The 13,633-nt window shown below is 44.4% G+C and overlaps 1 protein-coding gene across 2 annotated transcripts in view; it reads left to right on the top strand.

Moving 5' to 3' along the window:
• Positions 1 to 1,210: 1,210 nt before the first annotated feature.
• The window catches only part of SLC27A2 (solute carrier family 27 member 2), a 52,497-nt gene continuing 40,074 nt past the window's right edge, over positions 1,211 to 13,633 (top strand). For both annotated transcript variants that reach the window (XM_068964424.1, XM_068964425.1), the window contains exon 1: positions 1,211 to 1,877. In XM_068964424.1, coding sequence (XP_068820525.1) covers positions 1,400 to 1,877 — 478 coding nt within the window. In that variant the 5' untranslated portion in view covers positions 1,211 to 1,399. The remainder of the gene's footprint in view (positions 1,878 to 13,633) is intronic.

Here is a 13,633-nt window from a genome sequence, read left to right on the forward strand (position 1 = left end):
ACTTACCAGCTGTCTTAATTCACCTCTCTAAGTGTCCCTTTCCTGTCTATAAATGAGCTTGAAAATTCCACCTTTAGTTGACCGTGAGGCTCCAAAAATATCATATAAGGAAGCCCCTAGCAGAGAGGGGTGAGCATTCATTTCTCCTGGTTGTCGCATAGAATATAATGAATGAACAGCAGGAAGACAGGCGAGGAAGAGAGGGAAATGCTGCTTTACTTAAATTCTGACCCTCCTCTATAGCAAGGAGCCAGGGTTCACTCAGCACAGAAGCAGCACTTGAGGAAGTGAAAAGAAAGGATGACACTCAAAGAGATGGCTTCTGAAAAATGCCGACGTTTGCTTCCTTTTCTCTGCGTTGTGCTTGTTTCTCACGGAGCCATTTAGTAAACCGAACTGAACTGGACTGACAATACTTGAGAATTTTCAATATACGGTGGGGGGGGGGGGCACTTAAAGAACAACGTATCATATCAAATCAAAACTTCCCCGAAGCTTGATTTCATGTGGCAAAGTGTGGCGCCACTTCCAGCCTAATCTGGGCTAGCTGGGGCCTGCAGGACGTCTCGGATTAGAGCGCCCTGGCCTCACGCACTGCCCCCCAGGCTGGGATGAGCTGGAGGCCGCAATCTTGAAGGCGCTTTTTTTTTGTTCACCCCTGAATTCTTCATCACTAGAGCCTGTCTGGCAAATAGCTCGGGGTTTGGCGGGGTCCGGCGGGGGTGGGGGTGGGGGTTGCAGGGGGCGGGGGGTGGGGCGTGGCGGAAAGCAAATGTGAGAAACAAAGAGACCAGGCGGAAAGCCCCGGAGACCTGGAAGGAGAGATGGGATTCTGATTTGGCAGTGGCACCTGCTACCCGCTACTAGGAAATCATAGGACTGTTCTCGTATTTATAAGGCACTTTATTGGTAATAACCATCAGTCATCTCTAAAAGGTGCACTAGCGCTCCGCCTGTATTATCCCCTCTAATCTTCTCAGCATCTTCTAAGGCGTCTTACTGTCACCATTTTTGTAAGGTCACACCGTCGGGGAGCCCAGCTTTGCCCCCAGGCCGCCACGCTCGGGCGGGGAGGTGGCCGAGGCCTCAGGGAGCCGCGGAGCCGCCCTCCCAGCCAGCGGAGGACCGCCGGGGCGGGGCATACGCGCAGGTTACTGCACCCTCACGACGGGGCAGGCTCAGCCGGCCTGTCACACCCAACAGCCAGCACCCCAGCTCTTTCTGCCAGAGATCCCGCAGCGGTGCGCGGGCGGCCCAAAAGCTCCACTGTCGCCCCCTCCTCGCTGTGCATCCCCGCACCGCCCGCAGCCCGGAGGAAGTCCGTTCCGCCGCCGCCGCCGCCCTGCACGCCCGAAGTGCGCCCACCGCCCTGGAGGGGGGAGGGGGCTCCGCCGCCGTCATGTTGCCAGTCGCCTACGCGGTTCTGGCGGGGTTGTTGATGCTCCCGCTGCTGGTGAACCTCTGCTGCCCTTACTTCTTCCAGGACTTGCGCTACTTCCTGCGGGTAGCCGGCGTGGCCCAGCGGGCGCGCAGCAACGGAAAGCGCCGGCCAGTGCGCACCATTCTCTACGCCTTTCTGGAGAAAGTGCAGCAGACTCCACACAAGCCTTTCGTGCTCTTCCGCGACGAGACGCTCACCTACGCGCAGGTGGACCGACGCAGCAACCAAGTGGCTCGGGCGCTGCGCGACCACCTCGGCCTGCGGCAGGGAGACTGCGTGGCAATTTTCATGGGCAATGAACCAGCTTACATATGGCTGTGGCTGGGACTGATCAAGCTGGGCTGCGCCATGGCGTGCCTCAACTACAACATCCGTGGGAAGTCCCTGTTGCACTGCTTTCAGTGCTCTGGGGCGAAGGTTCTACTGGTCTCACCAGGTGAGCCTGGGGACCACCTCACCCTGGCACTGGGCTCCTTCTCTTCTTGGCAGCCTGGCATAGGGGTTGCGGGGAACGAGGGTTCAAATCGGAACTAGAGATGTAGAGAGAGGGGATGGCAACTCTTTCTCCAAACGCTAATTAGTGGTCATTAGAACCTTCCGTTGTAGAAGCTGATCAAGCCAGATACTATGTGAATCACCGTACATATAGTGTTGCTGGTAATACTTACAACAGATAGGGTTGACTTTGTAGATGAGACCAGTCAGGCCAGAGAGGTGAAGCTTTATGTCCCAGATCACAGAATTGGGAGGAGGAGATTAACTAGATCTGTCTACCTCCAGAATTCAAGTTCCTAGCTGGTGCTGACAATATCTGCATTAAAATACAGAGGGTCTAGAGTGTGAAGCCCAGAGGATCCAAAGAGACTGTTCCCTCTGCTCCTTGATTGACTGTATAATCCTGGGAAAGTCACTTTCCCTCTCCATATCTTGGTTTCCTCCTCTCTAATGGTCTTCAAGGCTGCTTCCAGCTCTCAAATTCTGTTAGCCTCCCTGGATTCTCACTGCAGAAAGAGAGAATCCACCTGATCCCCAAGAAGACTTTGATCCCCTGCTGCAAGCCCTAGTGAGCCCTCATTACGTTTATAGCGATAGTGACCTTTGGTTCTGTAGTTGCCTTCTGCAACTTTTCAACAAGACTTAAAATGGTAACTTCATGCTCCAGTGGTGACCAGGTCAGGAAGAATCCAAGAATCTGTTACCCAAAGGACTGACTGGGTTTCATATCCCAGGAAGCTTGTCCCTACACTTGAATAAGGACCAGGGATTGCTTTTCACTCTCTCAGTAAGAGGAGGCCTAAACAGGTGTGGGCTAAAAGATGTGGAGAAATAGGGAGCCAGGAAGTCTCACCTTTCTGGAATGTCTTTCTTTCTGTGCCAAGCTCTATACTGGATGCTTTTATTACCCTGAGAATTAATATATCGTTACCCCCTGTCACACAGCTGAAGAAACTGAGGCTTAAAATTCCAGCCTAGGTCTGTCTAGTTTCAGAGCTCATGACTCTCCCTACACCATGCTACCTTTCTCTTCACAAATGAAAAGTGTTAGAGCTGGAACAGACTAAGCATCCATCTTTTCTCCGCCTTCATTTCATAGTTGAGGACTCTGAAGTACGCTAAGGAGTTTGCCTAGTTACAGTAATTCAACATGTCTATTCATTTTGGGAAGCCAGGAAACTGCATACCTGTTCCATCAGACATAAAATAAATAATCCAAAAAAAATGAAGGCTTTGTATAAAAGCTGAAAAGCAAAGAGGTAATTTTAAAGGCATAATCTGAGGTATTTCCACGTGACATAGTGGTAAAGAATCCGCTTGCCAATGCCGGAGAGGCAAGAGATTCAGGTTCAACTCCTGAGTCAGGAAGATACCCTGGAGAAGAGCATGGCTACCCACTCCAGTATTCTTGTCTAGAGAACCCCATGGACAGAGGAGCCTGGTGGGCTACAGTCTATGGGGTCACAAAGAGTTGAACACAACTGAGTGCCTGAGCACACGCGTGTGTACGCGCGCGCACACACACACACATTATTTGAAAGGGATAGCCTTTTGAAGAAAATTCCAAACAATTTCTAGTTGCCTGGGAAGAGAGACAACTTCACAATTTAGTAACTGGAAGACTCTCTTAAACCTATTTACCAGTTGATTCAGAGGAAAGTTATTAACACAGTGATCTGGGTACCACTTCAGGAGTCATTTAAGTACTTTTTACCTGCATATTATCCCAGGTCCCCTAGTGAGGGAGTCCAGGCCTGGGAGTTTTGTTGACAAAGAAGCTTCGATTTAAATGACTATACTGGAGTTTGGTTCTGTAATCAAATCAGAAATACAACCAGATATCTCCCTTTATGCCCAGGCAACAGTCTTCTGTCCCTGAGTATTATGTGGTCAGCATACATAGATAGTGTAATGAAATGCCAACATTCAGATCAAATTTGAATGACTTTCCAGGGGACCTACAGCACTCTGACAGTAAACTGACCTTTGAGAGAGGCCACACATTTGAAAACCATTCTGTTTTTCCAAATCACTGAGAGACCATTACACCACATGCAGAATTGCACTCTGATCCAAAACAGTTACTGTCATGGGGGTAACAGAGTCCAAAGTTGCAAATGTGCCCATGTGCAAATGTGTTGAATGGACTGATTCTTCAAATTCTTTAAAGTTGGAAAGAATCTTAGAGATATCCTAAGATTAACAAGTGTGTTATATAACAAGTGTGTTGTTTATATAACTCTTAACAAGTGTGTTATACTGCAGTAAAAAGTTTAGAAGAGTCACTTCAATGAGTGGAAGAATCACCTGGGGAGCTCATTTTAAAAAACAATTTCCTGAGCCTCATCCCCCAAAAAACATTGATTCAGCAGGACCGTGGGGGAGGCAGGAAAGTATATTTTTATAGCTAGCCCCATCCCACTCCTAGATGATTAGGAAGCAGATCATCTAAGGAATAGGCTTTGAGTCTGGTAATTCCCACTTTGTTTAATAGTTGTTTGTTTAAAGTTGAATGAACGAAGGCCCAGAGGAGTGATATCAATTGCCCAGGGTCAGAGAGAGCTGGAGACAGAACCCAATTATTTTTGTCTCACTTCTAGGATGTTTTTTTATATTCTATTATGCCATCTAAACATGAGACATAAAGATAAGAAGTTTTACAAATGTTGGAGGGGTGAAAATTCAACAGGGTTTGATTCTTCACTTCAAATTTCAGCCTCAGAGCACATGGGTTTCTTGAGTTTCAACTGTGTCAAATTCTGGAGTGTATGCAGAGGACTGGCACAGTGGTGTTTATGATGAAGATTGATCCCCTTGTCATGAATTTGGGGGACTCTTCACAAAGTTTAACAGGGCTCAATCCTGTCAGGCATTTCAGTGCCCAATTTTTTTCATCAGAACTTACTATACTTAGAGAAAGCCAAAGACTCACAACACCTCCCTGCATCAATCAGAAGCACCCATCTCCCAGAGAACAGGATTTTCTCTGTGTGGTGCATTTCAGGATCCTTATCCATAGAAGGCTCTAATGTAAGTAATCACATGGTAAAATTACCTTCAGCTATTGGAACCTCCATCAGTGTTGTAGTTGATAGAAACCAATTTGTTGGGCCAGTATTTTTTTCAAGCAGTTTCCCAAAACAGGTAAGACAGGAAGCCATATTTAATTTCATATAACATAGAATTTAAAAAAAAAAAAAAAAGAGTCCCCCAAATAGTGAATTTGCTTTGTTTCCATTTATGCTAACATTAAGATTGTTACTAACCTAGCTCTTCTCCTGGAAGGATAACTCCTTCATTAGCTCACTGGCCAGGTCTACCTTGCATGGCTCAACCAATGATGCGCAGCACCCCCAGTGTTGATACTCCTCTTGTATAAGGCTTTAGTAACAAAGATGGGCTTCCCAGGTGGCGCTAGTGGTAAGGAGCCCACCTGCCAATGCAGGTAGACATAAGAGACCTAGGTTTGATTCCTGAGTTGGAAAGATCCCTTGGAGAAGGACACAGAAACCTGCTCCAGTATTGTCTGAAGAATCCCTTGGACAGAAGAGCCTGGCAGGCTGCAGTCTATAGGGGCACACAGAGTTGGAGATAACTGAAGCGATTTAGCACCAAGCAACAATTAAAGATACTTTGTGTTTCAAGATTGAGATCCAGAGAGGTTATAAAATGTTCCCAATTATCTTTGACCTGGTCTTTCAGGGTTGTAAAATATAAAATTTGACCTCCAATGTGATAAGATAAAATGTTTCCAATAGCTTTCAAAAGTATTGCATCACTGAAAGTTCTAAAAGAAGAGAACATTCTAAAACTATTGTCAGGACCAAAGAGAACTCTTGTCAAATAAACTTTTGAGGTTAGATGCAGAAAAGCAGATGGTATAACAATTTGATATCATATCAAAAAACATTTCCCACAAGGTACAAGCTAGTTGCCCTGGTGGGAGGCAGAGAGAGAAAGCTAAATTAGTTTAAGGATCTTACAGTCCAGTTGAAGAACAGAACTAAGTCACATGTGATTGGAATGACGAGGAGAATGTGATAAGTATACGGGGAGGGCTTCAGAATGCTCTAGAGGAAAAAGAAGAGATGAATGTTTCTTGGGGGCATTGATAACAGAGCTGCTGCTGCTGCTAAGTTGCTTCAGTCATGACTGACTCTGTGTGACCCCATGAACAGCAGCCCCATCAGTCTCCTCTGCCCTAAGGGACTCTCCAGGCAAGAATACTGGAGTGGGTTGCCACTTCCTTCTCCATGACAACAGAGCTAGGCAAGTGCAATTGGGGAGCAGGAATTCTAGGCAGGAGGAGCCCAGAGGCATTTTTCCTCAGGTCTCCAACTCACTCCAGTATTCTTGCCTGGAGAATCCCATGGACAGAGGAGCCTGGCAGGCTTCAGACCACAGGGTCGCAAGAGTAAGACATGATTTAGTGACTAAACCACCACCAACACAATGAGTTGCTTTATTAAAGAGTTTTACTATGTAAGGACTACAGCAGGCTGGACTTAAATGTCAGTCATTTTTAAACTGTTTACTGAGGAAACTACTGTAGAGAAAATGGGACTCAGAAAACCCAAGGAATGGCCAACAGTGGTGGCCTCACACTCATGCAAGGAGATAATTTTCTAGTGCAAACTTCAGTCAAGAATCAGGGCATAGATATAGCCTGTCTCTATTCCTCTTCTGGGCTGCTCAAGGAGTAGCTTAGGTGTGTTGCAACTTAGGTGTGTTGCTTCAATGTACTTTGTCTCAACAGCTTACAGTTCTCTCATATATCTTTGAATAATGCCTTAGTAATACCTAGCACATAATCATCACTCAGTAAATATTTGCGGCATTAATCAGTTCAGTTCAGTCACTCAGTCGTGTCCAACTCTTTGTGACCAGATGGACTGCAGCGCGCCAGGCCTCCTTGTCCATCACCAACTCCCGGAGTTTACTCAAACTCATGTCCATTGAGTCAGTGATGCCATCCAACCGTCTCATCCTCTGTTGTCCACTTCTCCTCCTGCCTTCTATCTTGCCCAGCATCAGGGGCTTTTCCAATGAGTCAGTTCTTCGCATCAGGTGGCCAAAATATTGGAGTTTCAGCTTCAGCATCAGTCCTTCCAGTGAACACCCAGGACTGATCTTCTTTAGGATGGACTGGTTGGATTTCCTTGTAGTCCAAGGGACTCTCAAGAGTCTTCTCCAATACCACAGTTCAAAAGCATCAATTCTTCAGCATTCAGCTTTCTTTATAGTCTAGCTCTTACTTCCATACATGACTATTGGAAAAACCATAGCTTTGACTAGACAGACCTTTGTTGGTGGCAATAATAAGTTCCATTTTTTAAAAAAAGTTCCATTATTTTGGTTAGTTGTAACAAGCTTTCTTCTTTGAAGTTTAAGAACTATTGGGATGGTCATGAAGGCATGAAAAAAAAATGATATTAAAACAGTCAAATATATGCTGATCTGAGAAAATCCATTTTGACCCAATCTGCCCCAGGCCCATCCTCTCCCTACCACAGACTTTAAAAAAATTTTTTTAATATAAATTTATTTATTTTAATTGGAGGCTAATTACTTTACAATATTATATTGGTTTTGCCATACATTGACATGAATCCGCCACAGGTTTTTTTAAACTTTTTATTTTATATTGGAATATAGCCAGTGGGCTGCCATCTATGGGGTCGCACAGAGTCGGACACAACTGAAGTGACTTAGCAGCAGCACCAAGCAATGTGGTGATAGTTTCAGGTGAACAGCAAAGGGATTCAGCCATACATGTACATGCATCCATTCTCCCCTAAACCCCCCTCCCATCCAGGCTGCCACATAACATTGAGCGGAGTTCCCTGTGCTAGTAAGTCCTTGTTGGTTATACATTTTAAATACAGCAGTGTGTTCGTGCCCATCCCAAACTCAAACTATCCCTTCTCTCCATCCTTCCCCTCCGCCCCGGCAACCATAAGTTCATTTTCTAAGTCTGTGAGTCTGTTTCTGCTCTATAAGTAAGTTCATTTGTATCATCTTTTTAGATTCCACATATGAGGAATCTCATAATATTTCTCCTCTGACTTACTTCACTCAGTATGATGCTCTCTAGGTCCATCTATGTGGCTGCAAATAGCATCATTTTGTTCTTTTTTATATCACAGACTTATTTTGCCTCCCAGTTTTCTTCTGGCAGAGGGCTACAGGAGAGACTCTCTCTCCAGGACTCACTGCCAGAGAGGGAGCTGGTGATGGGCACAGAATGGGCTGCTGGGGAGAGTCTGTGCCCAGGATGGAACAGCACAGAAACCCATACAACAAATGAGGAAGGTATTCAAGAGCTAGGATCCCAGCCAAGTAGCCCAAGGTCTGAAGACAGCTCGCTTAAAGACGGTCTGTAAAATTTTTCTGCTTGACCTGCTCATAATTAAAGCTTGCAAGGGAGGACAATTGTACATCTCCATTCAAAAACAAACCAGCACATTGCTGGCATGTATGAGAATGTTTATCAGTTTATTTTCTTTAGCAATAAGAACAGAGTGAAGGGGTAAAGACAAAATAAATTCTAAATCCTCAGTGAATGTTATTGAATTAGGAAGAAGACTAGAGTTCAAATTATACTGCATACTGAATGTAAGCAGTCAGTGTTTGAAAAAGACCTCCCACAGCCTCTGAGAAACCGGGAAGTACACAGGTGGTAGATAGGTGACTTGTTTGCTTATGGATATCAAATGATTATATAGGGCCTGGTATGATCTGGTAATCTCTGACAAGGAATTACCTTTGATTCTAGGGCTAGTTAGAAAGCAAGATACTTTGACCAAGAACTTTAACTGAGAGAAGTGAAAAATAATGTTAAGAAATTATGTAACTATATAAATATGAGATGAGTGTGTATCTCCCTGCTAAAAATTTCTTTACTCTTGAGGGACTTAGCCTTGATTAAACGTCTTTCTGACCTCAGGGTGATTTGCATTGTGGAGGGAAGGTGAGAGTATGCGAAAACTGAAAGTGTCAGTCATTCAGTTGTGTCTCTTTGAGAACTCACGGGCTGTAGCCCCATAGGCTATGGCCTGTCAGGCTCCTCTGTCTTTGGGACTTTCCAGGCAAGAATACCAGAGTGGGTTGCCATGCCCTTCTCCAGGGGATCTTCCTGACCTAGGGATTAAACCCAGGTCTCCTGTGTTACAAAAAGATTCTTTACTGTCTGAGCCAGCAAGCAAGCCCTGGGGGAGGTTATGTTTGGAGGGTGTTCTATGGCATTGTGTTGATGTACAGACCATATGCTAGATTATTCATTACTATAATTCCAAACTGCCAATAACAGAAATGAGAAATCACAGTTACAAACTGTATTTTTTAAACATTGAGATCTCCATGATCTCTGTTAGAACCAGTTTGTTTCAGTTGCCTTTCTGACTGAAGGAAAGTCTTCAGTCCTGATTTGGTCATCTGCCAATCAGTTCACATCATCCTGAAATTCTGATCAAAACCATTTCTTTTCACTGCCTTCTTTTCAAATCTTACTTTATTGGTAAACATTTCTGGGGTGCTTTATGTAACTAACTTGGTTAGTTACTTGCTCCATGAGGCAATCTAATAGCAAAACAAGCTACTAGATTGAATGCTTTTCCTATTTAAAAGCAGTGGGTTTAGCCAGTAGCATTTTGCCACTTTGGTGATGAAGATTGATTCAGCTCACTACCGACGCTGTCTCACTGCTTTCAAGGAATGGGCCTGTGTCCTCAGAAATTTATCTTCTGACCTTCTTTAAAAAAAAAGTAAATGGGAGAGGAAACTTCATATGCTAACCTGATTTTTTTCTTTTCTATAAAATGGATCTTAAGGAGTACAGATTTTATAATCAGTTGATTTTCCAAATGTGTACTGCTTTCTCTGAGATTCTATAAGTGAAAGTGAAAGTGTTAGGCACTCAATTGTGTCTGACTCTTGTCTCCTACATTACAAGCAGATTCTTTATCATCTGAGCCACCAAGGGGGCTCTCTGGGGTTCTACACCCATCCATGATTTCAGCTCAGGCTAATGAAGAAAGGACAGATCTACTGTACACCCTTCAGGTGCAGGCAACTTTCTGTGAATATTTCTCATACCCATGCTTTTCGTAAAACTTGAGGTTATTCTCTTCATCAGAAAGACAAATAAGAGATGATCCATATTACTATTGAAAGGCAGATCCAAATGCTTTCACGAGCACTGAGCATGTCAGGTAGACAGTGTCTTCCAAAATTTCAAGGTCCTTTACCAAAACTTGAACTTGAATCACTAGTACAAGAAAGTGGTAATCCTTGAAGCCCAATATAATTCTTTTCATTTTGTATGTAATGATCCATATAGAGACTCACTGACCTTCTGTCCTCATTTGTAGAAACAAGGTTACCATCGTCTATAACACAGGATTGTTGGGAAAATTATGTGAGGTGATGTATGTAAAGCTACTATACAAACTGTCCTCCACAAAAGAAATTTGTAAATTTTTAATCAGTAAGAATGAAAGGTGTGGTGGATGCTGTGATGCGCTGCCCAATTCCCCACTCCAGGACTGAGGTACTCCTTCCTCTGCTGCTGGAGGCATTGGCAACTGCCAGCTGTCAGCCGAGGACCATTCCAGGACTTGCCGTTGGTTGAAGAAAGCCGCTTTGCCCAAGGTGCATCCAGTGACTGGTTGGTGGGCAGGCACAGAGGTAGAACCCACTTTGTTTCATTTGGGACAGCCTGAAGGGCCATCCTGGGCCCAGCGTCCCCGTAGGATCAATTGAGGGAGGCCACTGCGCGGCTGCATCGAAGCACAATCTCTTTCTCCATCCAGTCTACCTCCATTGCAGCCCCGCAGGCATCATTCCCAAGAGGACCCCTACACACAGGTCTCAGAATTCCAGAATTTCCCTTCCAATCTCAGTTTATATATGTATGTATATATGTATTTATATAAATATTACATCTTTAGTCTAAAGGGGAAATGTCTGCTACCATAGGACATATGTTGTTCAGTCTTTAAGTTGTGTCTGACTCTTTGGCACCCCATGGACTGCAGTACACCAGGCTTCCCTGTCCTTCACTATCTCCCTGAGTTTGTTCAAACTCATGCCCATTGAATCTGTGATGCCATCCAACCATCTCATCCTCTGATGCCCCCTTCTGCTCCTGCCCCCAGTCTTTTCCAGTATCAGGGACTTATCAGGTAGGTAAAGTAAAGGTCAGTATAGGACATGTGAGGTATGCCTTGATATGATTGGGAGCCACTGGAACCTCAAGTCAATATCCAAATGTAAATTCTACACCAACAGTCCAGAGGTCAGATAAAGAAACTGTGCTGGGCAGGGGCAATGGCCTTCCCTTCAGATAAGATGACCTCTGTGAAAGGTCAGGGATTATAAACCAAAAGCAGGCAGAGGGCCAAGTGGAAACATGAGGGAACGGAAGCCCCAGTTATCCAAATTACTTGAACTGTGATCAAGCATGATACCTGCTTAATTGCATTTCCTTTTACCTTTATTATTCTGTTGTTGTTGTTCAGTCACTAAGTTGTTACATGGACTGAAGCATACCAGGCCGCCCCGACCCTCGCTATCTCCTGGAGTTTGTCCAAGTTCATGTCCATTGAATCAGGTGATGCTATCCAACCATCTCATCCTCTGCTGCCCTCTTCTCCTTTTGCCTTCAATCTTTTCCAGCATCAGGGTCTTTTCCAATGAGTTGGCTGTTTATTTTATTATTATTATTATTTTATATAATAATTATAAATTATATAAGAAACTACTAATTTTGGATATATCACTAATGCCTGCATACATCTACTTTCAAAAAATTACAGAAAAAATTAAAGTCCCTTTTGACTTGTAATTTTTCTCTCATCAAGACTTATCAAATCTTGTCTGTTCTACCTCCCAAACATCTCTTAAATGCGTCTACTTCTCTCTAGGCTCTGTGGCTACCTTAATGCAAAGTTTGATCTACTAAATGGCCTCCCTACCTCTGGTCCTTGCCTTCTCCAACCCATGTACCTGATGTAAGCCAGAGACCTGGTCCCCACCTACATCCAGTTTCTTCTTCCAACATTTTTCCCTCTCATTCTATGCTGCAGTCAGCTTTAGCCTCTTTGAGCTGCTCTGGCAACCTGCTGTTTGCCTCTGGGCTTCCCTGGTGGCTCAGACAGTAAGGAATCTGTCTGCAGCACAGGAGACCCAGTTTCGATTCCTGGGTCAGAAAGATCCTCTGGAGAAGGGAATGACTATCCACTCCAGTATTCTTGCCTGGGGAATCCCATGACAGAGAAGGCTGACAGGCTATAGTCCATTGGGGTCACAAAGAGTCAGACTCGACTGAGTGACTAATGCTCACTTGTTTGCCTGTGGGTCTTTACATAAGCTGTCCCTTGGCTACAAACAGGCTCAGTCCATCTCAGTGGGTCTTCATCTTGCCGACTCCTACTTACCCTTCAGGTCTCAGTTGAGATAACACTTCCTCTCGGTTATTTTCGTGCCCCTCCTCCGTGCTTCCAAAACACCACCTATGACACCTTATTTTAATGGATTATTTCTTGATTCCTCCCCCTTACACCTGGGCTCTGTGAAAACAGTATCTGCTGTACACACTGTTGCTTCCAGTGCTGAGAACCGTGCACACAGGAAACACACTTTAAATAGATGTCAAATAACTGTTGGGAGAGAGAGGGGAGAGGAATAAGAAATAATCCAGGTAATTTATGAACACACTATTTAACTAAATAGGCTCAGTCTCGGGTAGAAGAGAAGGAGGGAGAGAGATTTCGTAATTCTTTAAGTAGCAATAGTAGTTTTGTTTTGTTTTTAATTTACTTTCGTGTCCTTAACTTGGAGGTAAGACATACCTCTATCACAAAAATGATTTAATTTTGCATTTAACTGGAGATTTATCAACTCACAGTATTGCAATATCTAAATCCTTGAACATCAACACATTCGCTTATTCCTCTGTCTCTTCCCCAGTGACTAATACAATACTTTGTGTAGATTCTTTCAGCTGTAAACACTTGTTAAGCACTTATGGCAGGGCCAAGATGCTCAAGTTATAATCCCCTCACCTCAAAGTTTTCACTGCCAAATAGAGGAGAAAAAGAAGTGAAGCGTGTCACACTACATACTAAACACACTGCTAACCATATAATGCAAACTCCTGTGGGAGGACCACAGAGTTCAAAGCAATGAGACTGTTTTGAAAGATGAACAGAAGTTTTTCCAGTGACCAGGGGCTGGGGGCAGGAGGGCGTTCCAAGCAGATGAAACCACCTGGACAAAGGTGGTAAGATGTGAGAATTATGGCTCCATTCACTTCAGATAAATCAGTGTGGTTAGAGGAAAGGGGACAAGGGTAGTTAAGAAGATGACATCAGAAAAATTGGGGCGAGGGATGTAGGCTGAGAAGAACCTTAGAACCATCCGCTGCATTAGAAAGATTCTATCACAAGGGATAAGCAACCACTGAAGGATTTTAAACAAGGCAGGAACAAGAAATCGGGCAATGGTGTCACTGATACTGGAAGCAGGGAGAGGTTAGAGGCAAGATCGGTCAGGAAGCTATTGTGACAATTTCGGTAGGAAATAATGAGAATCTGAACCACGGCACTGGCAAGGGACCTTAGCAAGCCAGTTACTGTTTTTACAACAGTAATATTTCTGATGATCTTCTCGAAATACTGAAGAACTAAAGAGCAACCA

Source organism: Capricornis sumatraensis, chromosome 2, assembly GCF_032405125.1.
Source record: "Capricornis sumatraensis isolate serow.1 chromosome 2, serow.2, whole genome shotgun sequence".
NCBI classification, from domain to species: domain Eukaryota; kingdom Metazoa; phylum Chordata; class Mammalia; order Artiodactyla; family Bovidae; genus Capricornis; species Capricornis sumatraensis.